The sequence below is a fragment of the Canis lupus genome, chromosome 10 (assembly GCF_003254725.2).
Source record: "Canis lupus dingo isolate Sandy chromosome 10, ASM325472v2, whole genome shotgun sequence".
Classification (NCBI taxonomy): domain Eukaryota; kingdom Metazoa; phylum Chordata; class Mammalia; order Carnivora; family Canidae; genus Canis; species Canis lupus.
The window spans coordinates 35537943-35563595 of NC_064252.1; the positions used below are offsets into that span (position 1 = coordinate 35537943).

At 49.9% G+C, this 25653-nt stretch overlaps 1 protein-coding gene across 6 annotated transcripts in view; it reads right to left on the reverse strand.

Annotated features, from left to right (window-relative positions):
• Window positions 1-16755, reverse strand: part of SH3RF3 (SH3 domain containing ring finger 3) — a 355665-nt gene extending 338910 nt beyond the window's left edge. The window contains exon 1 of one of the 6 annotated variants that reach the window (XR_007413521.1): window positions 16053-16755. Coding sequence is in view for 5 of the 6 variants with exons in the window: in XM_049115371.1 (XP_048971328.1) it covers window positions 16053-16637 (585 nt within the window). In the remaining variant the exon portion in view is untranslated. The remainder of the gene's footprint in view (window positions 1-16052) is intronic. The other 5 variants (XM_049115371.1, XM_049115369.1, XM_049115370.1 and 2 more) reach the window with 5 other exon arrangements.
• Window positions 16756-25653: the final 8898 nt, after the last annotated feature.

The following is a 25653-nucleotide window of genomic DNA, read 5'->3' on the forward strand; positions in this document are numbered from 1 at the left end:
AATGTGCCAGCCTACACGTGCACAAATTTATACACAGATTGAGCCATAGCATCTTACCAATTTGTCCAAAAGACAAAGCTATCCTTGGAGGAACTCACTCTACATTGGCTTCCTAGTGAGTTCTGGCAAAGTGACACTATGGACCAGTGAGGGAACAGCCACAGCTCCCTGTCACCCTGCACAGAGGCATGAACAGAAATGGGTACTCTGGATGGTGAGCGATGTGCCCAAGCCCAGCAGCAGACAGGGGGAGTGCCAGGATCCCACCCTCACTGACAGCACAGGGCAGGAGTCCAGGAGGAGAACATACAAGACCTGGATAGGCCACATAGCAAGTTGGGGTGCTTTCCTCAGCCTGATTCCCACAGTCACCAACAACAGTCCACCCAGATGACCCTTTCCATTATACAATGTATTTCAAAGGGCCAAGTAATCTTAAGCAAACCTCAGGATCAGAAGTCAGCTCGTCTCCAAACTCTCAAAGGGATGAACTGCCAGTCAAATTAATCACCTTAAATGCAGAAATTATGAAAAGCAAAAAGATATACATATATTTTCTATATATCAATGTACATGTGTATATATACATATAAACATACTTAACTTATATACATTAGCATGTATTAGTTATTGAGTGAAAAGTGAACAAGTCAGACATTTTACCAAGTTCCAGACATTTTACCCAGACAGCTGGGCATTAACTTCTGCATCCTTACAAGATAGACAAGATAGACTCAAACTACTAAACCAAGTGTCCTAGGACCCAGAAGCAGAAAACACATAACTAGAAAGGTCACTTGATGGACAATGAACAAATAAATCATTTTGAAAGAACTGGAATCAATGACAAGCCAGGAGACCTTGATGTGTCTCTCTTGAATAATTGACGAGGCATCTTTTCTTGGACCATTTATAAGACTATGTTTAGAATCTCATTTTAGTGCTACCAAATAATTCACACAAGTGTTGGCTTATCAGACCTGTTGACCAAGCAGCAGATGGAAACAATAAATACGCACAGATCTAGTGTCCATGTGCTGCGCCAACAGCACCAAAGCAACAATTCAAGTACTGCCTTCACTGGGCCTGGTGACCGTGGGGCTGCTCGTCAACCCACAGAGCCCACACGGCCTTAGGGGTGTTGGTGTGCTCACGTCCTCTGGCAGAGTGCAGCACTGTCCCTGTATTCATTGTCTTCTAACAGCCTCCCAGTAGCCACTGGCAGTTGTGATTCCAAGAAACAGGCACCGTGGCCATTCATCCCAGGCATCTCTAGGAAGGTGCCACCCAACACCGCTCTCCTCGGAAGAAAGGGAAAGCCTGCTCTGTGACCCACTCCAGGCTCATGGCGCTTGGGGGGCAGAGGAAAGGAACAGAGCCAGGGAAAGAGCTTATCTGAATAGTAGTGAGGGAGGAAAGGGCTTTTGCTGAGGAGAGAGCCTCAGAGGCCACTGGGTTGGAGGGGAGGCCCCAGGGAAGGCACTAAGAGGAAAGGAGACATAATGGTAACTGCTGGAAGGGCTTACTAACAGGACCGTGAGAACAGAGAGGAAGGGAAGGGCAGCCAGTGAAGAGGGCTCCCCACAACGAGGAGGGTGTTACCATCAGGACGGTAAACACAGAAGGCTGCTCTACGTGATGGGGCTGGCTGTGAGGTCACGTGAAGCCTCTTAAGGCCCATGATCCTCAATAAAGCCTTGGTCAGTGCCTTTTAGGAGATTCTCCACAGAGGACCCAAGACCACGGGAAGTGAACTGATTCCATGTCAGTGGAGGCTGTGGCAGTGGAGGCCACAGGAGGCTTGAGAGAAGGCACAGGCCCCCAATCTCCTGAGAGACAGGGAGGGGAATACAGGGCCTCCCACACACTTGGAAAGGCTACCAGCCAATGTCGTGTGACCTTCAAAAGGCCACTGTGAGGCTCATGTGGAGCCAGGGCTCCGGCAGAGGTCACAGGCTAAGCACACAGCAGGGCCCACCTCCTACCCATGGCCACGACTCCTCTGGGTGAGCATAGCCTCTAACTCTCCCTTCCCAGGGGCTGCTCTGGGAATGTGAGAAGTGCAGCTAACAAGAACATTACTTTACTTGAATACCCTAAAATCTATGACACCAGCAGGTGATCCAAAACTAGATAAAAGGGATACCCGAAATTTTTGAAAGGAAGGATTGAAAAAAAAAAGATACACATATATAGACTCTGTAGGGTCCCCCAACCTTGCCCTCATGTCCTTCTACAGGGTCCCAGACATCTCTGTTGGGGTTCAGCCATTCGACTACTTATTATTATGAAAACTCAAGGCTCAAAAATAATGACAGACCACATTTATTAAACACCTGTCTCAACACATTCAGCTTCAGTCCTTTGAGATGCTAGATGCTCTTCCTGGGCCCCAGATGAGGTCACTGCAGCCCAGCAGTCACATCCCATACCCAGTGGCTGGCCCACCCACACACTGCCAGGAGATATGGAGAGGGGCACGTCCATCCAGACGCTCAGGCCCCAAGACTCCAGGCCTGCCCAGGGCCCTGTGCAGCCCTCCATAACTCATTTGTCCTTTCCTGGTTTTCCTTCCACATAAAAACCAACTAACCTATACCAGTACCACAACACAAGTCCTGCTCCCACATTGCTCAGACTCAACGCAAGGCATTGTCCTGATCCTGACAAACTTATGGTGAACCCTGACGAACACTTGCACAGGGGGAGAAACTCAAGACCTAAAGAATGACAAATTCTAGAGAAGAGCTTCAGATGTTTGTGTGTAGACAAGTATGGCTTAGAGAAGTGCATAGTCCCTCCCGTAGTGGTCGGCACTGGAGAGATGAGACGAGTGGCTAGAGCATTGTCCCTGGGACAACACGGGGTGGTGGAGGACACCTAAGGAAGCACACACCGATGATGTGATAACAGGCTCCTCTGTGTGTCCTGAGGACAAGGACAGAGGAGGGGGGTACCAGTCCTTCGGGGAAGGATCACCATGATCAATGGCAGAGAAGGCACCGGGTCTTGTGCAAGCACTGAGCAAGTGGCAGGAGGCACCTCACAGGGCAGGATGGGAGAACAGGCACAAGCTCCTGGCCCTGTGGCCACAGGTCATACAGAAATAAGACCACAGAACCTAGAATCTGGCCCAACAAAGAAGTTGAGGAGCTATGACAACCAAACAGCATTCTGGGATAATTGTTCAGACTGGGAAGAGCAGCAGGCTGGCAGGGAGTGGGCCATCGGGGACCTGGCCTGGTGCAATAGAACCTGGGTTTGGTGCTGAGAAGCAGGCAGGAAGACATAGTATGCTCCTGATGCAGTAGGATAAGACTGGGCGACACAGACACAGCTGATAAGGAAAATCCAAAAGGATCTCTGTCCCTGTAAGATGTCAGTACTCACTCAGGCCCTCCCCACTCCGCATGCTGTCCTGAGCTTACCCAGACAGCCCTGCAGTGGCCCTGGAGCTGGAGCTGGGATTCTAAGACTGGGAACCAGCATGCAGAGCCCTCTGCCCTGAGACGAGCCCTGGAGCCCGCACACCCCCAGGACACTAGAGCTCTGGGGACAAGGTGGTGGGAGAGCCTGTTTCAGAGCCTGTTTCGTCCATTTCCTTTACCCCTCGTGTATCCCTCCATTCTGAACCATGTGCCACTTTTCTGCTGTGATCACACTTTGCCAAGTTCAGGTACCAGTCTGGTACGTGACTGGTTCAGGTGGGTGTAAAGATGACTCCATGCCAGGTGGGTGCCCCAAGCTGCAGATGGGTGTGATGATGGCCCAGCTCGGACCCCAGCTCAGTAAGCATGAGGACCCCCAAAACACACGTCACTCTTAGTCTCCCTGTCCCATTGATATTTCAGCCCAAAACAAACCCCAAAAGCTAAGTTGCTCACACTTGCTATTTGGGTTGAAAAAAAAATTTTAAGTGGTTTTTCCAAAAGTTGGCTTCCAAGCATCAAATGCTGCCCCTTCTCTCATATTCACCTCACCCAACCCTCTCCAATCTTAAAAATCCAGTGCCCAGGCCCAGCAGCTAAGATACAGAGGAAACTATGAGTGGAAAAGATAAAATGTTGAGATGCTCTAGGGAAACAGAGTCGACTTACTCTGTGACTGCAGGTGGTTTTTATCCAAACTATAGTCATCCATGCCTCATCTTCACAATATTTGCTTAATGAGGTTCTTTAACTTGACTAACTTTTTATTTAAATTTGCTTCCCGATGTTTCTAGCAGCAATGTCCACAATAGCCAACCTGCGGAAGGAGCCTCGGTGTCCATCGAAAGATGAATGGATAAAGAAGATATGGTCTATGTATGCAATGGAATATTACTCAGCCATTAGAAACGACAAATATCCACCATTTGCTTCAACGTGGATGGAACTGGAGGGTATTATGCTGAGTGAAATGAGTCAATCAGAGGACAAACATTATATGTTCTCATTCATTTGGGGAATATAAATAATAGTGAAAGGGAATAGAAGGGAAGGGAGAAGAAATGGGTGGGAAATATCAGAAAGGGAGACAGAACATAAAGACTCCTAACTCTGGGAAATGAACTAGGGGTGGTGGAAGGGGAGGAGGGGGGGGTGGGGGTGAATGGGTGGTGGGCACTGAGGGGGGCACTTGACGGGATGAGCACCGGGTGTTATTCTGTATGTTGGCAAATTGAACACCAATAAAAAATAAATTTATTATTAAAAAAATAAAATAAAATGTAAAATCCAAAAATAAATAAATTAATTAATTAATTTGCTTCCAAATAAGATTTCTTGTAACTACCATAAATTTTTTAGTGGGCCGCTAGACCTAATAGAAAGAATAACTAAAATAAACACAAACATCAACATAGAGCATCACCAAGTACCACGTGGGACATCTCTCAGGCTATCCTCCGCCAGCCAGGCTGCCACTCTGAGTCCTCAACACCCCATGCAACACCCCTCACTGTATCTGTCAACATAACAGTTGTCACCTTGAAAACCGACAGGCTTGAAAATCCCTCAACCCAACAGAATGTTTCCCACTTACAGTCAGAAAGCAGAAGTGTTCCCAAGCAACAGCCACCTCTCCCCACAATGATGACAAGTCACAGCACATCCTTCATTCAGCAACAGCCCAGGACTGCTTCACAGGGAAGGCCAAATGCCAACTATTAGAAAATAAGCCTCAGCCAGACCAACCATACTCCAGGATGAAGGCTATGCTCCACGTGGTGTACCAGGGCAATGGCAGCTCTTCACCCACAGGAGGGAGTGGGTCTCCTGAAAATGGGCCAAGCCCATGGCAGCAGCCCCATCTACAGCCCTCCTTCAGTGCACACCACTGTCAGGACCCGGAGAGACCACCCACTCCTCTTCAGAGAAGCCCCATGCGGGAGCCCTCTCCTGTGGCTGGAAGCCAGGACATCCCACTGTGCTCAGTGGCACCTCACCTCCCATAGCTGTGCCCGATGTGCTGGGGCCTGCAGGGCTGTGGGAAGTCATGGGAAACCCATCTGATTCCAAGTTTGAGCAGAAAACCCCACAAAAATTAGAGGAAGCATATTCTAAAATAACATTCGTGTGAATTTTTAAGAAGATAATACAAGACCTCAAATAAACACCTGTTGCTGGAAAGAATGCAGCAGGAGGGGTATGGCTGGGAAGGGAGCAGCTAGCAAAGAAGTTGGGATACACAGGCTACCCAGTCTGAAGGTACCAGTCCACCCAGAGGGGACCTGGAACCTGGGGACAGCTCAGCACAACAGGCTGGAAGTTATCACCCAGCAGGCAGCAGCTTTCCCACAAAGGCAGCAGTGGGGTGGGGACCAGGGAGAACAGATGGGAGACCAGAGGAAGAGGTCAGAGGGGCCCTTAGGAATCACAACTCGAGAAACACCCAGCAGGGCCCAGGAGGCAGAAGTGACGAGGCAGAGAAAGTTCTCCATGTGGTTTGTCCAGGTAAGAGCAGGGGAGGTCTGTGTGTGCTACCTCGGGAGCCTCAAATAGGGAAGCTGCCGCCCATGACACAAGGCTGCTTCTCAGGTTGGCATGACCTTCCAGTGTGCACCCCACAGAGCACAGCCAGGAACATTCCCCAAGGCAGACACCAGACATATCTGTTCATCCAAAGGCAAACCGCTGCCAACGAAAACGCCATGTGATGGTGGAACAACCAGAAAGATGTCCTCATTCACCGGATACCAACCCTGAACAGACAGGATGCCCTCAGCCTCAGCGTGAGCACACCCAAGAACCAGCAGGTGCCACGTGGTGGCCCAGCAGGCATAGAAGGGGGTGAGCTCCTGGGCCTGCTGGGTGGCATTAACTGCTCTAGGCATGCTCTTCTCAGCCCCCATGGCCACTCTCTCCGGTCTGACCTCCCACGGGTAGCCTACAGGAGGTCTTTCCCCTGAGCCTAGCAAAGGAGCACTCTGCTGTCTCTGGAGAGATGCTGGCTTACAGGCCAAACCCTCCTCCCGATGCAGGGATAGCCTCACCATTTCTGGGACAGCTGCCCTAAATCCACAGCAGACTTCCATGTGCACCTGGAAAGAAGCTCTAAGGCCCCAAACTGGTGGTCCCTGAAGACTGGGGACCACTCCACGCCCAGCCTCTAACCCCTGGGAGGGAAGGCAATGCCACAGGGCAGCAAGGTACCCCCGTCCCCTCCTCTGAGCCACTGCCAGTTTTGGGGAGAGCCCGTTAATCACTAAGAAAGCCAGAGGAAGGGGACCAGAGACCACATGACGAACTGTTGCCTCTGGGAAGCCAGATGATCCAAACTTTAAAGGGCCAACAAAGCAGTAATTGTCAGGAAAACATGCAGCCCACAGAAGGGAACAGTGAAGAAAAAACACTGAAAACAGCTTGAGGAAATAAAAATGGAATCATTTTTTATGTGCAGAAGAGACAAAAGATAGGGCTGCAGAGGTTTGGGCTTCAGTGGGTTGGGCTGGTGACAGCCACCTTCTGACCTGGGAGGGAGTAGTCCGGGACCTGACCTAGACCACTGCCCTCAACACAGACCTGCAAGCCACCCGACATCCCGGGGTCTCCCACAGAGGGCCTGGCTGTCGGGTGCATCTCAGGAGTTGTTCAGTTCATGATGACCCCAGATGCACAGCCCAGGGTTATATGAGGAAGGGTTTCTATTACAGGAAGTAAAGCATTAGGTGGAAAACTGGCACCCTGGGGGACAGACCGTAGGTGCTGGGTGGTTAAAGCTGATGCATTGATTAGTGTGGAGACACACAGGAAATGCTACAACTAATATCAACCACACTTCACTGACTGGCTATTAACCCCATGTAGAGTACATATGCCTTCTGCTGAAAGGAGCAAGAAAGAAAATTCTATGTCCTAAACGCCTAAATTAAAAAAGAAATGTTTTGATTTGCAAGAAATTGCCGAAGTCTAGGGGAATGGAAGAATGTCAGTATGTAAAAGGACCTTGAACAGGACCTTGAACAGGACCTTGTGAATCATGGTTCACAAGGCAGAAATGAAACCCACCAGCCAGCAGCTGACCCCGGAACAGAGCATCACACACTCTGGGGTCTCCGGGCCCTCAGAGAGGACATCACCCCCGCAGTGGAAGGACAGCACAAAGAAGGCCCAGCCCCGGGAGGAAAAGACTTCCACCAGCCTGTACTCTTCACCTCTGCCTTGATCTGAGTTTCAACATTTATGGGTCGCTAGCTCCGCTCAGTAAAGCATTCTGTCCATTTCTTTAGAGCAGCTGTATGGGAGACAGCTTCCACCTCCCTGGGAATGGACATCACATGCGTCCAAAACTGCCAGGGCCGCCCCTGCTGGCCGGGCCTCATCCACGCAGCCCTGGGGGACACAGGTCCACGAGGGCACAACAGCTCCAGCGAAGGACAGATGGGAAAGCCAAGGAGCTGCAATCCATCATTCAACGGGCTACCAATATTTGCAGCAGGTTCTCACTGCTGAGGCTCAACCACATGGTACATACAAGTCCTCAGAATCCAAGATCAGCTGCCTCATTTGAGATGTTGGGGGCAACAACCTGAGTCTGGGAAAACTCATCTCACAGACCACAGGCCAAAGCTTAAGTTTGTCAGGTGACACCAGAGAAATGCCCAAATCTGTAAGAACCAGACAATACAAATTCAGCCATAGAAGGCACAACAGCATGGCTATTCAGCAAAAGAAGAGCTGTCTTTTCTTTAGGAGCACCCACCTTTCATCCTACACACCTTCAGACTACAAATATGATCCAGAAAATCATTGCTAGTGACCTAATTAACCCACAGGCACCGTGGGTTCATTGCTGGTAACTCATGGTTAAGCTGGTAGATAAGGGCGGGTCTCGTTGGTTATCGGTTTTAAGGTGATGGACCTTCGCAAAGTCTGCATGCCTGCCCCGTTCCTGATGCTCTGCAGGCTTCATCTTGCACAAGCACATCTGGCTTTAATGACCTTTACCTATGTTTGGGAAAAGGAACCACATGCAATTTTTAAGTTATGCAGAATTTGAAGTATGATGATAAAGAGTTAAGGAATCCAATGGTTTGTCCATAACAGTAAATACTTACACAGAAATTTCTAAACCATTAGGGATAAATAAGGTGGTGGTGCTGCAGTTTTGTGTATAGAGCAAACAAAGCCTTGGGAATTTAACTGTCAAAGAAGGCACAGGAGCTGTTGTTGCCAGGAACAGCACCATTTTGAAAATGAGCTTGGTGTTCCATTTGCTGCAAAGTGACAAGCAAATTTTGTGCCACTTTCTAAAGACCTATATAGTTTTTACCCCAAGTGTTATTGTAGTGCCTGAGACGTAGTAGGCACTTAAATAAGTTGTCAGTGAAGCAGAAGAGAATGCACACCATCCTGTCCCTTAAACTACTGTCACAGCCTCGCCGTGACGCCCCGGTGCTCCTGGAAGCCTGCTTCCTGTCTGAGCATTGTTGAGAACATACTCTGAGCTCTAGAACATGTATATCCACTCCCACTACCAGTGTGCTCTTAAAATCCCTCACCACTTCTATTGACTTGAATTCCTGCGGCAAATCTTAATTCATTTAAACTCATATAAATTCACATGAGCATTATGCATACATTCCATTAAGCAGAAATGCAAATATCATAATATCTTCATGTTTGCAGATAACCATCATACCCGTTACCAATGTAAACATGTGTGCCAGATGAGAGAAACACCCCACTAAAGCAAGTCCTCTCGGCTGCTCTTGCAGGTCTCTCAAAGGACAACTGCACCTCTAAATACCATAAGCCACCAAGGGCCCAAAAAGCAGCGTCTGTGAGTAGAATTCAGATTGTGCTTCTACTTTAGATGCCTTTTTTATTCTAACTTCCACTCAATGGGCAAAGGGAGCCCCACGTTATACTGTGCTAGCACATGTTTAAACCATTCACCACTGCCAACACCTTCAGCTTGACACCTTATTCTTTTAAGGTTAATTAGAATTCCTACAGGATGCCCATTGAGCATGCATTTCTAATTCATCAAATATGAAGATCTTCCAAGCAAGGCAATCTGATAAAAACTGACCTTGGCCTTTGCAAGTGGTGCTATAATGAGCATTTTCCTCTAACTAAATCCTTGCTGATGTTTTATTTCAAATATGTACCCCGAAAAAGAGCACATTAACTGCAAAAAATAGAGATTAAATAAAGATTGAACTGAAATACACACTTAAAACAACTGCATAATTGAGACCCGATTTCGTCATGCTCCAGCAAGCAAAAGGGCTCTCAAAAGCCGGAACGAAGGAACAATTGGATATAATTCTGCTCAGCTCAACCGCACTGAGCAGCCTAATTCCAGGCAGTTGTAGACAAGCTATTGTGTCCTACAGATTAAGGAGGTGTGCTTCATTTTTCAGGAGAGCCTGCCAACCAGCTAATACCCACAACTGGGTGGCATTATTCTCCGCTACTGCCTTTCTTAAAACAGTTATAATTTGGATTTTGTTTCACTTTAATGAATCTTATAAGGATAAGGAACACTACCTGTGATAACAAAGATAGAAATCAGAAGCAATTTTAAAAGGTGAAACAAACAGATTCAAGCATATAACTTTGCTGCGCATCAATGCTCAACAACCTAGTTACAGTGACACAGGCCAACTTCAAATCTCAAGGCAAAGCATTATATCACACACACACACACACACACACTCTCTTAAGATACCATATAAATGAATCTACTAGCAGGAAGGTAGGCCCTGTGAAGTGTGCCTCACTGGTGACACAAAATTTTGAGATTTTTGTATTAGTAATAGGCGCTGAAATGATAGCCAATTATGTGTGCTAGGCACTGCAGGTACATCCTCTCATTTATCTGATAAAGCAGATAGGATCCCTCTCACTAATAAGAAGGCTCAGAAAAGCTAAACCTTTGCCTAGAGGCACATGGTGAGGAAGTAAAGAACTCAGGATAACTCCACCTGTGCTACAGCTCCCCACCCCTGTGCTCTACCTCTGCCCTCCTTCTTCACAGAACTCCGCAAAGCCCAGGGATACACCCTGTCTGCAGCCACACGCACAGGGCGGGCAGTGGGCCTCAGTCCCTGGAGGAGAAGCTGATGCTGTGTGCCAAGTCCCTGGCCGAGCTGTGGCTGGTCCGGGCACCTGAGGTGAGAAGGGAAGCGTGTGAGGGTGATCTAGAGCAAACATAAGGGGAAGAAACCATCCTTTTTCTTATGAAGTCATGCCATGAGGATATGATGCCTTCTGACCCATTCAGATTCCAAATTTACTGCTCATGTTGTTTACGTGGAGCTGCCTATGACATTGCCACCAAAACCACAACTGATACGATATTCCTTCCTCAGGACCTAACTACCCACAAGGCTCACAGCCTAGGGGTACAAGATGACAGCCACAACCCAGAAAAGCATCTGCAGCCAGGGGGCAAATGGACCTAAAAGTGAGTGGGACACTGGTCTCTAATTAACTGGGTTCGTTATAGAGGGACAGGCCTCCTCTGACACGAAGCTGTTAGCCTGTCAGTCCAGAGTCCACCTTTTGAGTATACCGCCTTTTCATTGGGTGTCTCTGAACAAGGAAGCTTGGCGCCTCTACTTCCCCATCTCTGTAAATGGCCACCTCACCGAGCTGTAGTAAGGAACAGATGAGACGAGCTGAGACCACCTGACTCAAGCCCTGGCACACACAGACACTGAGTGAACACCTGACACATAGCATGCACTCATGAATGGTAACTTGAGATTCTTTACCAACTGGCCACTGAAACACAACACTGGTATAAGTCTCAGAGGTGCTGTTTTCACACCCAGAAGCCTTCTGAAAACAGGCCCAGAAAGGACTTCACTGTGACTCACCTATTATATCTCCAAAAGCTGGTGTCTGCCCTTGTCACCACAGAGACCACAAGTCAACCACTTGTCCGCTGTCCTTCTGAGCTGTCTGGCTTTCTGTGAAGCCTCCAGAGGCTGGGCCATTTCCTCTGCAGTCCTTATTACATCCAAGACCAAATGACAACAAAACCCCAATGATACAGCCCAGCAGAACAGAATAGGAAGGGCAGGTGAACGGAGCCCGAGAACATACCCTGACCCCAACACTTCCTATCTCTCTGACTTGGCCATTTTGCTCATATATCAATCCCTCTTGGTTAATTATGCCACACATCTCACAGGATTATGGTGAAATTTCTTTAAGCAACATATGCCAAAGTGCCCAGCATGTGGTAGGCACTGAGTCATTGTTCAAACAAAATCTCAAGCATAAGCTGCCCAACTGCTGATGACTAAAGAACACACACTGACTTGTTTTCAGATACCACAGACTCTCTCTGAACTGGCCTCCAGAGAAGTGAGTAGCTGGACTGGTCAATTCCCCATCTCCTTCATAGGACTCCTTCCTAAGGCACCCATCCCCTTGGAAGGCTCAGTCTGGCCCACTGTTGCCCAAGCCTTCCTACCTGCCCAGGGATGCCTGTGCTTATTTGGAATTCACTGGCTTGATTCCCAACCATGTTTACGCAAGTATACTGGTAATGGCAAGCATACACTCCAATTAAATGCTATGTAAACAAAAGATGTTTAGGGCAAAAGAAGTCACTCTTTGGAAAAACTCAGTGACCACTTAGGAAAGACTGACCAAATACAGATCAATCTAAAAATCATCAAATTAGGCAAAACCAAAACCACACAACATTAAGTGGGAATTTTCAGAAATCTTTGAAAGTCTCTTTGTCCTCAGTTTGAAAGAAACAAATAGGAAACCATAAACTCTGGCTGTGGCTTAAGTCAACTTGGAACTCAAAGACCAGTCCTTAAACCTATATCCAAAACACAGTGAACACATAAACATATGTCCTTATAAAATAAAACCTCCAATAGATATCACTTGTATGATGCTCCAGTTTATTTGACTTTTCCCGTTACAGGGTCCCAGTCACACTGGCTGAGAAATACAAGAGATTTCCAGTTGAAACATAGCCCAAACATAGCCAAACACAATCCAGACAAACTAGGCTCCCCCACCTACATTTTATATCATCAAAAGCATTATCCAAATTTTCTAGAGTTCTTTAATTTGTGAAAATGCTCTTCCTCTTCACCTTCACAGGATGGACACCAATCCAGTGCCTTCAGGAACCTCCTGAAACCAGCCTGGCTTTCACTCCCTTAACGGCAGCTCCAAAAAGAGAGCCCAGGCTGGCCCAGTTCACCTGGAATGCTGGGCACAGTGTAGGTCCACAGTAAATTCTGTTTATGCCCAAATAATAAGGCAAGAGGTTTTCCCCACCAGAAAAAAAAAAAAATCACTCAAAAAATTAGAATTGTCTTACAATGGAGTTCTTATGAAAGCATATTGAAAAGTACTCTGTAAATTACTCAATTTAGAACCACAAAAAACCTTTTTAAAAAACATGTTGCCCAGAAACACCTCAACCAGTGCTAGTTGGGGGTGTTACAGGGGTCACCTCACACAATGGTAAAAACAAAACAAAAACAAGTCAGGCTGAGAAACTTAGCACACATTTAGCAATTGTAAGGGTTGGATGCTTCTGTTAAGACAGGACTTTTTAAAAGATCACTTTCAGAAGCAATGCAGAACAGCAAGTATTTCCCAACAGGCAAACAAAGAAACCAACAATCCTAACCGTGGGCAGTGGGTACCTGTAACTTGGTATAAAATTTCCAAGGGAAGCATAATTAACTGATTCAAAAACTGCCTCATCTCAGATAGCTCAAGTGAAAGCAGAGCTGAGAGGTTCTGCTCACCAGGCTAGAGGATTCCAGGCAGCTCTGCTAAGAACCAAAACCTTGATGAAAAAGATGCCGGTGAGGAGTGTAGAAAAATTATTTCATGAACTCCAGGTAGAACCAAACAAGAATCAATCCGTTCTATACATAAGGCAGAACCAATGTCTAATTGTAAGTAAATATCCAATCTACGCAGATATTTATCTACATATCTACAATGTTTACATATCCCAGTTGGCCCAAAAAAAGGTCTGAGGAGCTTCTCACTAGGAAAATTGGAGACGGTCTTCTACTTACAGTCCACCTTCTACTAAGGCATGTATCATATTTGCTGAATCATGACACAAGTGCACATCTACTAACATACAGCAACCTCCAGCATGCAGCCTTGCTATGAGGAGTCAAAGCAATCCAACAGACAGTGAAGTATCAAAAGCCTATTTGGAAGTAATTTTCAGCTGAAGTGTTCGCCTGCCAAATTTATAGGGTTGCTTAACGTGCAACACTCCATGCAGGACTTCTGGCTGCCCAAGAAGACTCCCACTGATTTAAACATCAGTGACTAAAAAGCTAGAAGATACCATGATCCCCACTGTCACTCCATTTGCCTTTTGGAAAACGATAAAATATTAATCAAAAATTGGATTTAACTCAGACTTCCTGGAACCCAAGCTTTGTCCTTATGAGGTGAGCCTGTGAAGAAAGGGGTCAGGGTCACACTCAGTTAACACAACAAAAAGAAAGCGAGTGCATTCTAAAGTTTCCCTGAGGCTCAGACAGCCAAAACCCCTACATATGCCTACAGAGAAAGTCCACCAATAATCCCAAAGTCCAGAGAACAAAAAGTTACCACCCCGTTAGTGTCATTGCTTAAAGTTATAAGTTCAACCTCTTTGACAAATTTTTTTTTAATGCCACAAATGCCACAGAGTTCTCAGGAGCTGCCTCAGGCTACCGCCTTTCAAATTTCAGAGGTTACCTCCTAACCTTCCAGATCAAACATAATTCACATAAAATGAAGTGGGAGGACATTTGTAAATACACGCTCATCAAAATGTCCTAGTGTTTAACTACAAACATCTTTCCAAAAACCAATCAGTTTTCTGAGCATGAGGAGGTAACCTGCTTATTCTGCAAACAGACCTTTAATTATAATACTTTAAATGAAAATAACAAGGACAGGAGAAAAGAAGTTTGAAAATCTGGAACAAGCATACTCATAACTGGATTTAAGCACAATTAAAACCAAAGAAAAACTATTTACCTGCCTTCCCCCCAACCCCACAGCAATGATTCCTTGACTATTCATGATTGCCCATTCTTCTTCTACCCAATACCTCCAACAAAACCATTTAGCGGAAGACCAAAATTTTAATCAAGTTACTTGAGCACAATCCCTATCAAATCTTAGTTTTCACTAAGCTGTGTGGACACAGGGTAATCCTCGGGAAGCTAGACCGAAAAATAAAGAAGTTAAAGGAGAAAAGAGGACTTTTCTCCTGTGATCTGTAGGAAACACCCAGTTCGGTAAAGTAGGGCATTTACCTCTAAAGCTCAACACCCAAGAGCTTAAGTTCCTAACCTCAAAGATGCTGTAGTACTAATTCAGATGGTTAGAACTTTTCCGGCTTCTTGGTATTACACACATTGGAAGGATTATTTAAATTGTTTATGCACCACCAGCTACTTAACTGGTCAAAAGCAGAGAAAGTTGTGTTTTCCAAAATGAATGATAATTACAACAGATCAATAATGGGTTATTTAAAATAATAATAATAATAATGGGTTATTTTACCTGCAAATGGAATTTTCTACATTTAAAGAAAATACAAAACGTGAGTACTAGCTTCTCATTTAAACCAGCATCCCATAGGCTGTCCTCCCCACTCCACAATAATAGTAGTAGCAGGGGTTGTGAAGTGATACATTCCAAATAGCTTCTGAAACCAAATCCCTGAAACCCCAAGATAAAGTCTTCTACTAAAGCAGAAACTGTGAAAGATGCCCTATAACGTAGTTGCAAAAAACCCCAAAAACCAAAAAACTCAAATAATGTCCCACCTGGGAATGTGACCCCACCTAAGAGCCCAAAGAGGTCTAGGGCTTGCTGGCAGACCAAGTTCAAGAAGGGCTGAACCAAACATTCCCTCCATCTCCAGGTTAACTTATTCTTCCCTCCTGTTACCTGGAGTTTGTATTTTATGTTCTTCCAACCCCAGTCACACAATTCCCTCTGCCCCATCCTCCCTGGCCAGACACGCAGGCAAGAGGCCCAGAGTCTCCCCAATGGCCAGAACAACCCAGGAAACACTGAGCACTCACTTTACCACCACCCGCCCCCCCCCCCCCCGCCCCTGCAGACCAGCGGAGGTGTGCAGAGGGCTAGTATGGGGTCCAGGGGAAGAAGACGCTTTCTGGAGAGATGGGAGGGCCCAGCAAAGTTAAAAAAAAAAAAAAAGTTAGAGAAACAGGCCCTGCTAGCAGAGGGGCTACAGGGACTAGAGGTTAGCAGAAAGGCGTTCCCACCCTGGGGGAGGTGGGGTGTCCCCACATGTGAACAAGCGGCAAGGTTCCCTAGGACCGCATGCTGGCACGGAGTAAGTGCAGGTGGTGCAGAAAAGGATTCCAGAGACAGGGGACGGATGGACAGCAGGTGCAGACAAGCAGTTCAGAGAGAAGGGGACAGGATGGGGGTAGGGACACCATGCCCAAGAGTTGGCAAGCGGGACTCGTCACTGCCCCGACACTGACGGCCCCCCACCCTGCTGCCCCTGCCCCTCATCACTGTCCCCTACGTCACGCCCCCCCCACACACACACAGATACGGGGGCGCCGCGAGGCAGGTACCCACCTTGGCCACGGGCGCGCTCCTGCTGGTCGCCAGCTCGCGCAGGCTGGCGGTGGCGGTGGCGGTGGCGGTGGCGGTGGCGTTGCCGGCCCCCGCAGGGAGGAAGACCGGGGAGCCCGGGGCGCTGCCCGCCGCGCCGCCCCCGCCACCCGCGAGCGCCGAGGCGGCCCCCGAGCCAGGGCCCGGGCCCGGGCGCGCGGGGGGGCTCCCGCCGGGGCTGGCGCCGGCGCGGGGCCGCTGGCGGATGCCGTCCAGCAGGCGCACCAGCAGGATGTTGGCCGGCAGCTCGTCCACGCCGCAGCCCACCAGGATGCGGCACTCGGGGCAGCGCAGCTCGTGGCGCGAGCACACGATGCTCTCCAGGCAGCGGCGGCAGAAAGTGTGCTGGCACGGCAGCACCTTGGCCGTGGTGTCCAGGCGCTCCAGGCACACCGAGCACTCCAGCAGGTCCAGCAGCGACGACTCGTCCATGTCCTCGCCCGCCGCCCGCCGCCGCCGCCGCTCGCCCGGCCTGTCGTCGTCGCCCTCGCTCTGCGCAGCAGCGGCGGCCGCCTTGGACGCGCACAGCCAGGACGCTCCGAGCAGCATGGGGAGGCGCCGGCGGCCGCGCGCAGCTGCCTAAGTCCCGGGGCCGGAGCGGGGCCCGCCGCGCGCAGCGGGCATCAGGGTCGCGCCCGAGCGGCCGCCGGGAGCCGCGCTCTGCCGGGGCCGCCTCCAGCCGAGGGGCGCCCGAGGCTCGGCCGGGCCGCTGCGGGGGGGGCGCCGCCCCGCTGCGTGCGGGGCCCGGAGTTCGCGCCGCGCGGCCAAGTCCCTCCGGGCGGAGCCCCGCAGTCGATCTGCGCGCGGCGCCCGCGTCGGCGGGGCCACACCTGCCCGGCCCGGTGTCCGCCCAGCCCCGCGGGGTCCGGGGCACCGCCCGGCAGGCGTCAGCGGGCGCGGCGCCGAAAGCGGAGCCCCGCGGCGGGAAGCGCCGGCGGCTGCCGGCCGGGTCCCCTGGGAGAGCGGGGCTCGGCGTGCGCGCTCCCCCGCGGCGCCTCCATGCGCCCGGGGCCTGTCCGCGAGCCCCTGCCCCCGGCGGGCTCGGCCGGACCTTCCTCCTCCTCCTCCTCGGCCGCGAGCACGTGCGCAGGGAGCGCGCGGAGGTCACGGCGAGGGAGACGGACGAGCCGCCGAGGAGACGCTGCGCCCGCCGGACCGCCCCTCGGCCGGGCGCCCGCCGGCGACTAGTCGCGGCCCCCGGGGCGGCTCCGGGGCTCCGGGCCCTCGGCGCGCGCCCTCCCGAGCAGGCTCTCCGCGAACCCCGGCCAGGGATGCCTCCTCCCAGGCGGCCGCCAAGGAAAGTTTGGGCGGCGTTACCCCGACCGCCTCGGTCGCGGGCGCCGGCACGCAGCGTGGGCACACGGCCAACACCCGGGCATCTCCCCGACGACTCCCGGAGCGCTCGCGGCCCGGCCCCTTGCGGGGGGCGCAGAAGGGGCCGGCCTGCAGCGGCGGTGTGGGTGCGGGTGCGGGTGCGGGTGCGGGGGCCGGTGCGGGGGCCCCCGCCCCGGGCGGCTCGGACCCCTGGCGGCGGCGGCCCGCCCTCCCCGGAGCCGCCGGCCGAGGACCCGCACGCCCGCGGCCCCGCGGCCCCGCGGCCCCGCGCCCCCGCGCCGCCGGGCACCGGCTGCGGCGCAGTCCGCGAACCCCGCTCTCGAGTCTCCTCGGCAGGCGCAGAGGCAGGGGGAACCCGCGCTCCCTTCCCGACGCCCCGGCTTCTGCGAGCGTCAGAGCAACGGAAGTACGTACGGAGGACCGGGAGCAGCAGGGAAGTTTGGCCGCGGGCTGGGGTCGGCCCCGAGATTCCCTGCAGCGCGCTGCCCCCTCGTGGCCGCGTCGGGTTCCCAGCCCGGCCCGCCCGGCCCGTGCCCAGCTGCACGCGGCGTCTCTCTCCTCTAAGCGCCGGAGGGGGCGTCCTGGGCCCGCTCACCGGGTCAGGCACACGTGGGGCGTGTGAAATTAAGCGCACCCTGTTCGACTTTTCAGGAAGAAAGTACCATTTGCTGAGGCCTTAATGCTAAGGACTTGCCTGTGTATTATTTTATTTAATCCTTCTCTAAACAGCCCCGTGAGATGATTATCTTACACTCATTTTACATGTGAGGGAAATAAGGTTTATAGTTATGAAACCATTGAGGCTGAGCTTTGTTAATTTTTGTGTCTCCCGAACCTAATGCATACTAAGATCCCATTCCACTGGAATACTGTATTCCAGAATATGGAGCTTCCCTATAGGCTACATATTTTTACACTGTTAGAACCCCCGTGCTAGGACAGTTCTTGGCACATGGTAGGTGCTCGATCAACCTTTATGGAGTTAATGAAATGAAGGTCTCAGAGTCATCACCTAGTGCTGTTTTGAACGTGCATCTTAACATCTCAATTCCAGGTATCCTGAGCTCATACCAGGTCGCCAGTGCCTAGAAACCTGGTGCCTGCTTTGCGGATGTCTCTGGGTGGTCTGGATTTCAGTATGTATTAATCACATGAGCACTGGCAACCGTGTGAGATGGGTGGCATTCCCGCACTGCCTGGCTAACTGGTACCTGGGAACAGACTTCCAGGAGGGCCAGAGGGCATGTCACAGTGCCCAGAAGCACATTCACATCATCCTCCTTTTATTCTTTGACCCTCCCTCAGGAACAACAAAGTGGAATTTTTGAGAGGACACAGAATGCTTGATCCAAAAGCAGGTGGCATGGATACAGGGCACAAGGGGGAACCTGAGACACTGGCAGGTTTTGCACAGAGTAGGGGCCACTCGTGATGACATGCCTCGGGTGCTTTTGGTAGCAAACAATAGAAACCAAGACAGGTTTGAAATGAGGAGAATGGACCTCACAGAACCCCAGGCTAAGAGCTGGGCCAGCTTACAGCAGAGGGACCACAGCGTGTTTTGCTCTCCACATTTCCCTATATGATGGTAGTCTCTCTCTTGCACTAGCTGCCTCTATTTCCCAACCCACATGATAGGAAACACTCAAAGCTCCAAAAGCATTTAATCCAATGGCACTGTCACGCGCTGGAAGTTTTAAAACCATATCACCTAGCTTGGTGCACATGGTCACTCTATGGACTACAGTGTGCTGGCCACAGGAGCAGGATCATCCACAACCTGGCAGCATCCTCAGGTGCCACTGAGCCCCACCTTTCCCAGACCTCCTCTGCTTCCACTCTACCCTTTTTAGCTCCTGCCTTCACCAGCTCCCGCAGCAGACAGGTTGTCGTCACAAATGTACACAGAGGCTGCACAGGGCATGGAAATTCAGGAAGCAGTGCAAAGTGGGTGAAGCGATAGAGCATGGTGGGCCCTGCAGTGAGCAGGGTCTGCTGTACCTTGCAAAGCGGGCAGCTGCCACTCAGCTGCAGCCAATCACACCTGGCCTCAAGGAAAGGAGAGCCTGGTATTGCCAGATCTTTCTACTTTTCAAGAGGAGTTGGAAGGCCTGCTCGTTATGTGAGATCTCCTGATGTTCAATAGTTGGCAACCAATTCAGTTCTCAACAAAACACCATATTAAAGCCAAACAAAATGAATGCGGGGCCAAATTGGCCCACAGGCCACCAGTTTGCAATTTGTGATAGAAGTAGCCAAGCAAAATGTACTAACAGTGTAAAAGAACTTAAGGGTGTGAACTAAATAGTTGACGTATTACAAATACAGTGTTATATTACTCGGTTAAATGTGCACATGTTCAATAAGGCAATTATATAAGTCAATGATTGAAAAGACCTGGCTTAAAAGCCACTCATAGGAAAAGATCTTGGGAATTGAGTCGACCACAAGCATAATATGAGCCAACATGAGTCATCAATACAGTATGACTGCCTAGAAAAGTAATGAAATCTTATAATGCATTAATAGAAGTTAAGGGACTGAGTATGGAAAGAAATAATCTCATCATCTCTTAGGCTTGTCAGACCCCATTTGCAGGATTACTTTCAATTTTGGGTACCAAATATTAATGACAGGTGGTAATTAGATCTAGAGGCCTCACCCATGAATTTAGGATGAAGGAAGAGAAGGTGTCTGTCCAAAGAAGAGAAAGCCCAGAGGAAACAGGATGGGTAGCTGTGTGTCAAGTTTTTGGCTGTCCAAGAGCTGAACTCCTTCTTAGGTTTGGGAGATTATCCGCTTGGTGAAATTTGTTTTTCCAGCTGGGGTGTGGGGATGTGACTCAGGCTCTGCCATTTGAGAGCTGCCCCCGCCCGCCCCCTACCCCGTGCCCTAAAAGGTGGAAGGAAGGTGACAGATGCAGCATCAGGGGCAGGGGCGGGAGGACGGCAGGGGGAACCACGTGGTATCTCAAGGAGCGGGGCCAACTGTTGTCACCAGAGCAGCCCCAGCACGATTGGCCTTGTGAGCCTGGCCCGTGGCCTCCATTGCTTTGCCAGCTTTCCTGGTGATCCTATGGATGTTTCAGTTTTCCTTAATTTGTTCCTTTTTTGTTAAATCAGCCAGTCTGTTTTTGTTGTTTGTGAGAAGGTGCCCTAATTGATTTGCATTATTTATTATAAATCAGAGACTGGGGAAGACCCTCGAGATGAGACCATTGTCACTGTGCTGAACTGTAAGTCCTCTTGGTCTTCATGCTGGAAAGGCATCAAAGTGAGCCACCCGGAGCACTGTTCATTCATTCAACAAGAACTTCTTGAGTGCGTTGGACAATGCAGTGCCCGCAGACCAGGTTGAGAGCAGGGTGAGAGCAGGGCCCGCAGACCAGGACAGGCTGTGTGGGGCAGGGAGGGGAGCCTGTTCCTGCTAGTGCAGGAAGCCCAGCAGGGTCAATTCTTCGCAAGTGACATCACTTCTGTGAACCTCAGTTATGTCTTCTATAAACCGGAAGGCAAAAATATCTCACCTCTTTAGAGGCTTTGAGGCCCTTGAAATCTCTTAAGATTGAATGAAATATTAGAAGGGATGTCGGTTTTTGCCTTGTTACTAGGAAGAAAAGTAAAATGAACTAAAGTTACAGGGAGGCAGTTTCCAGCTGAACATAGAGAAGGGCTTCCTGATAAGGTCAAGTTGTCCAATTACAGCATTGGCAGTCTTGTGAAGTGGGATCCCCAAAAGAAAGAATTCAGGCACAAATCATGTCTGTAAAGAATCTGCTAAAGCACCTCCGGTCGGCCCAGCATTGCTTTCTTTGGTGAGCCCACCAGCCCTGCCTGGTCCACTTGGCCCTCATAGACGGCCGCTCACTGTGCCTATACCTAGGTTCCCCCCCCCCCCCCCCGCCCGTGGGTCTTGTGGCCGAAGCTGGCCAATCAGAATCGCTCACCCCTTGAAATGATTGGTTCCAGGCAGGCACTTCCCTCAGCTGCACCTGAGATTTGGCAGATAGCTACAGGTATTGAAGAAGAGGGAGTTCTTTCTTCCCTTTGGATTCTGAGCCTTAAAGATGTAGACACCAGGATTGTAGGGGCCACATTTCCTCCCGTGTGTGGAAAGCCTGCTGGAGGGTAGGTGGGGGTCCATGAATGAAACTATACCTGAAGCATATGTGAGCCATGATAAACCTGCTTCTGTTGAAGATAGTTCAAGCTGGGTGTCTGTCACTTGGAACTAAGTGAATTTCAACCAAAAGGCACCATCCTGTGGCTACCCAGACCCCATCCTTAACCTGAGTGCCCACGTTTAACACAGAAGCCCACCTTGGAGGACTCCCCGAACCCAGGCCCTTATATGTACCTAGTTACCTTTTTTTTTTTTTTTTTTTTTTTTTTTGCAGCTTCCTAACCTCATAATGGATGTGCATCCCCCAGGTGGCTCCCATTTCCATCTCCTCTTGCCGCCTCTAACTGGACCATGGCACTTGGCGTCCACAGCCTCTTCTCTTCCCATCCGCTGCAGGCTTTTCCCAGCTGGTTTTCCATGGGCTGTGGCTCCTCATCTTCCAAGCTCTTTCCCAAACCTGCACTTCCTTGCCTGTGCATATAACTCATGCTGTATCTATCCTCCTGTGGAGACCCATCTATCTCACAGACCACCTCCTCCAGGAAGCCCTTCCTGATAGCCTCTCTTTTGGATCCACTTGGCCTTTTTTCCCCGCATCTTTCATATTCTTCCCTGTCTTTATATTTATGTTATGGAAGTCTTGTAGCCCCTACCAGCCTACAAACTCCTCAAGGGCAAAGACTGTGTTTTATTGTTCATTAAGACCTGTCAAAAATGTTCTGAGCAGTGTAGGCATTTAATACAAATTTGCAGAGTTGGACTAAACTGAGTTTGAAAGGGCTGAACCAGTTGACCTCTAAATTCCCTCTCACTCCAAAACCATATGAGATCATAACAAATGCTTTTCAGCATCTGAGATCTGGACCTTCTATTGTGCTTTCTTTTCATAAAAAAGAATCTCTCAAAATTAATTTCACATAGTATATGTTGTGTGCACAGGCATGAGGTCATAACAGCAAGACTCCTAATAGCTGTGGAACTCAACGCCTCCCGTACTCAAAGTGTCCACATTTGTAATGTACGGAGAGAAGGCAAGCAGGAGCCACATGCCATCCACAGAGCCAACTTTGACATCAGTTGTCCCTTTTCTGCAAAGCATATGGACTTCTCTCCACTGCACATCTGCCCCTCCCAATCCTTATCTATTGTTCTGATCTCCAGAGCAAGCCCCCTTTGGATCTATCTTCCACGGATACAAATACCCATTCACTTGGGTTGGAGGCCCAATTCACTGTCATAGACCCAGAGAATCAGTAGGCAGAAAGTTCATACATAGCCTGTCTTCAGGATTTGCAGTCTATTTGTGAAGTCGGGCCACCTACTGACACATTACCATGAAGTCAGCCAGGAGCACTCCTGGGAGGAGGCACTAAGTCTCCTGGATGGACCGGACCTGCCTGAGCTAAAGGAGGGGAGACAACCCCCAGGTCGGGCACAAGAGTATCTGCAAGGTCAGAGGTGGAGCATAGGCGTGGAGAAGAAACCTCACTGGCAGATCTGGGAGTGATGATAGGTTTGGAGAGTAAGTAGTCAAAGACACAGCAAGAAAGTGCTGGAAAGTCAGGGACTAGTGGAACCCTGAGGTCCTGAAGCACCATCAGGGTCTCTCTTAGGGCATTGCAGTGTTTAGGAAGTTGGGCAGCCATGAAACGCAGTCGTTTGGGGCAAGGAGAAATTAGACAGCAGCTCACCGGTTAACAAATAATGTAAGAGTCACAACAACACGAACACCTAAAATGGTTACAACAGTTAAGTTTTATATTCCATATATTTCACCATAATTTTTTAAAAATAGAAATAAAAACTGAAATGACATGGGAGTTGGGGCCTGGGTGCTAAGGATCCCGGCCCTGCCAGAGTTCTGTGCAACAGGCCGGTGGAGATACCGTAGCTCTACAAGCAGGGTCATGGACTGCGAAGTAGCTGCCAGGCATAGCTCCACGCTGAAGTCAAAGGAATACAGGAATACGCTGCCTCCCCTTTACAGGCAAGGAAATTGAGGCAGAGAGAGGAGGAGTAACTTGCCCAGGGTCACACAGCTTCCCAACAGAAGAGTTAGGATTTGCATACAAAGGACACGGGACTCCAGCATCTCTTTTTATATCCGCCCAACTCCTGGAGCTCATGAATAAGGCAAGAGCTGAAAATGCACACTTGAAATCATCAGCTTCCAGGCAGCAGGAAGGCCCCAGGGGACAGAGTGCTTTTATCCATGGAAAAGAGGAGAGGAAAGCTTTCGGAGGGCAGAGCCCTGGGGAGCACTGCACTGCAGGGGAGACAAGGAACAGCAACAGAGAGGAACCAGACAGGAGTGGCTGCGAGGGAGTGCAGGCACCCCGCTAGCCCATTAGGGATAAAAGGCAGGTGTGAGGGTATCACCAACTTGGAGCCAGGGCTGAAACCCACAGGTCGCTCCCCCCCCCCGCCAGCTTTAGGAGAGCCACACAGTTGCATGACGGGCTCTGGTGCCTCCTCCGTGCAGCCTGCTACGTCTCCCAGCTTGGGTTGTTGAGCCAAGATCGTGGACTATAGAGTGGAGTGGCGTGCCGTCAGGCCTCTTTCCACCACGGCCAGTTTGCTGCACAAGCTGCATATGCACAAGCCTGCCCATCGCAAGTGAGATGAGTTAAACCTGGAGGAGTTTCAGTGAGATGATGTGCAGGGAGTGGCAGCTGTGGAGGCTCTGCTTCTGTGCTCCCGACCTTCACGGCCTGGCCCATAATTGTGTGGTGGCCGGGAGGCTCTCTGTGGCTGCCTGGGGTCTTCTCTGCTCCAGTGCATGTGGCCAGTTTGAAATGCCAGGGCGGCCTCAGCAATGGCAGGGAACAGTTCTCTTGCCCCTTGGGAAGGACAGCTCTATACTGGCTCCCCAACACCTCCTGCTTTAAGTAGGTTGAGCTTTGGGTGCCCACAATGGAACTCGGTTGGCTGACTTCCCTTTCTCTGTGTCACACCCTTGCAGATGCTGCCTAGGACCCTTTCCCAAATATACCATTTGCCTCCAATCCTTCTCTTGGGATCTGCTTCTGGGGAAAAACCCAAACCAAAGCAGTGTGCACTATCCTGAGCAAAGAGCAGGCACTCAACAAACATAAACCCTCTTCGTCGAAAGTGTGTTTCCCCATTTCTCTTCAAAACTATCTGTAATCTTCATTTTGATTTTGTCCCTCTCTCTCATGCAACATGGATGCTTTGCCTCCCTTTCCTGAATCCAAGTTCCTTGAGGACCTGGATTTAAGCTTGCATCCTCCCTAGCAAGCACAGTGCTTTACACAAAACAAGTACTCAGTAAATACTTGTTGAATACACACATAAAAATAAATACCTCCTCTCACTGGTTAGATGCAGAAGGAAGATCAGAGGGAATCATGGAGACCCTCCACCAAAAAGATGAGTCTGGAGGAGCCAGATAACAAGTTTTATTTTAGGGACATGAGTTTGAGGTGCTGGCAGGCCAGGGAAGGGTAGATGTCTGGAAGTTAAGGATTGATTCAAACAGCTCCAGAGGGAGGTCAGAGTTGGGGATGGGAATCTGGGAATCATTTTCCTAGAGGTGATAGATGAAGCTGTGGTGAAAAGAGCAGGCATAGCTGCTTCCTTGGAACCTGCCGAGAAGAGTCATTCCCACTTCCTACATGGACAACAGGGGAGGAGCCTTCACCAGGGGGTCTCATCAGTCACTCTCAGTTACTCATAACACTTTCCATCTGTGGGTTGCAAAATGCTTCACAGATGTGATTTAGTGCTACAAAACTGTGGCCCTTGCCATTGCAGAGAGAATGACAGGAACGTTCTTGAGCTTGTGAAACACATGCCATGCATTTACTTCACTGGAGCAGTTGTTCTAGGTCATTCTGGTGGAAATAGTATCAGTCCACATGCAGGATACGTTATTGCCCACAGGAGCTCACCTTTGGGTCTTAATGTTGAGATACCCGGATACCTGCTTAGGCAGAACTTGAACTATTTTTAAATCTGTGTAAGCTGCCTCATCAGTATTGGCCCTTTGACTGTAGGTGAGGCTGCAGGGCACCATGGAGCAGGACTCCTCTGTTTTGGGAAGAGATATCTGAGTGCTCCCTCTGGTTACACACAGGTAAGACAGGTA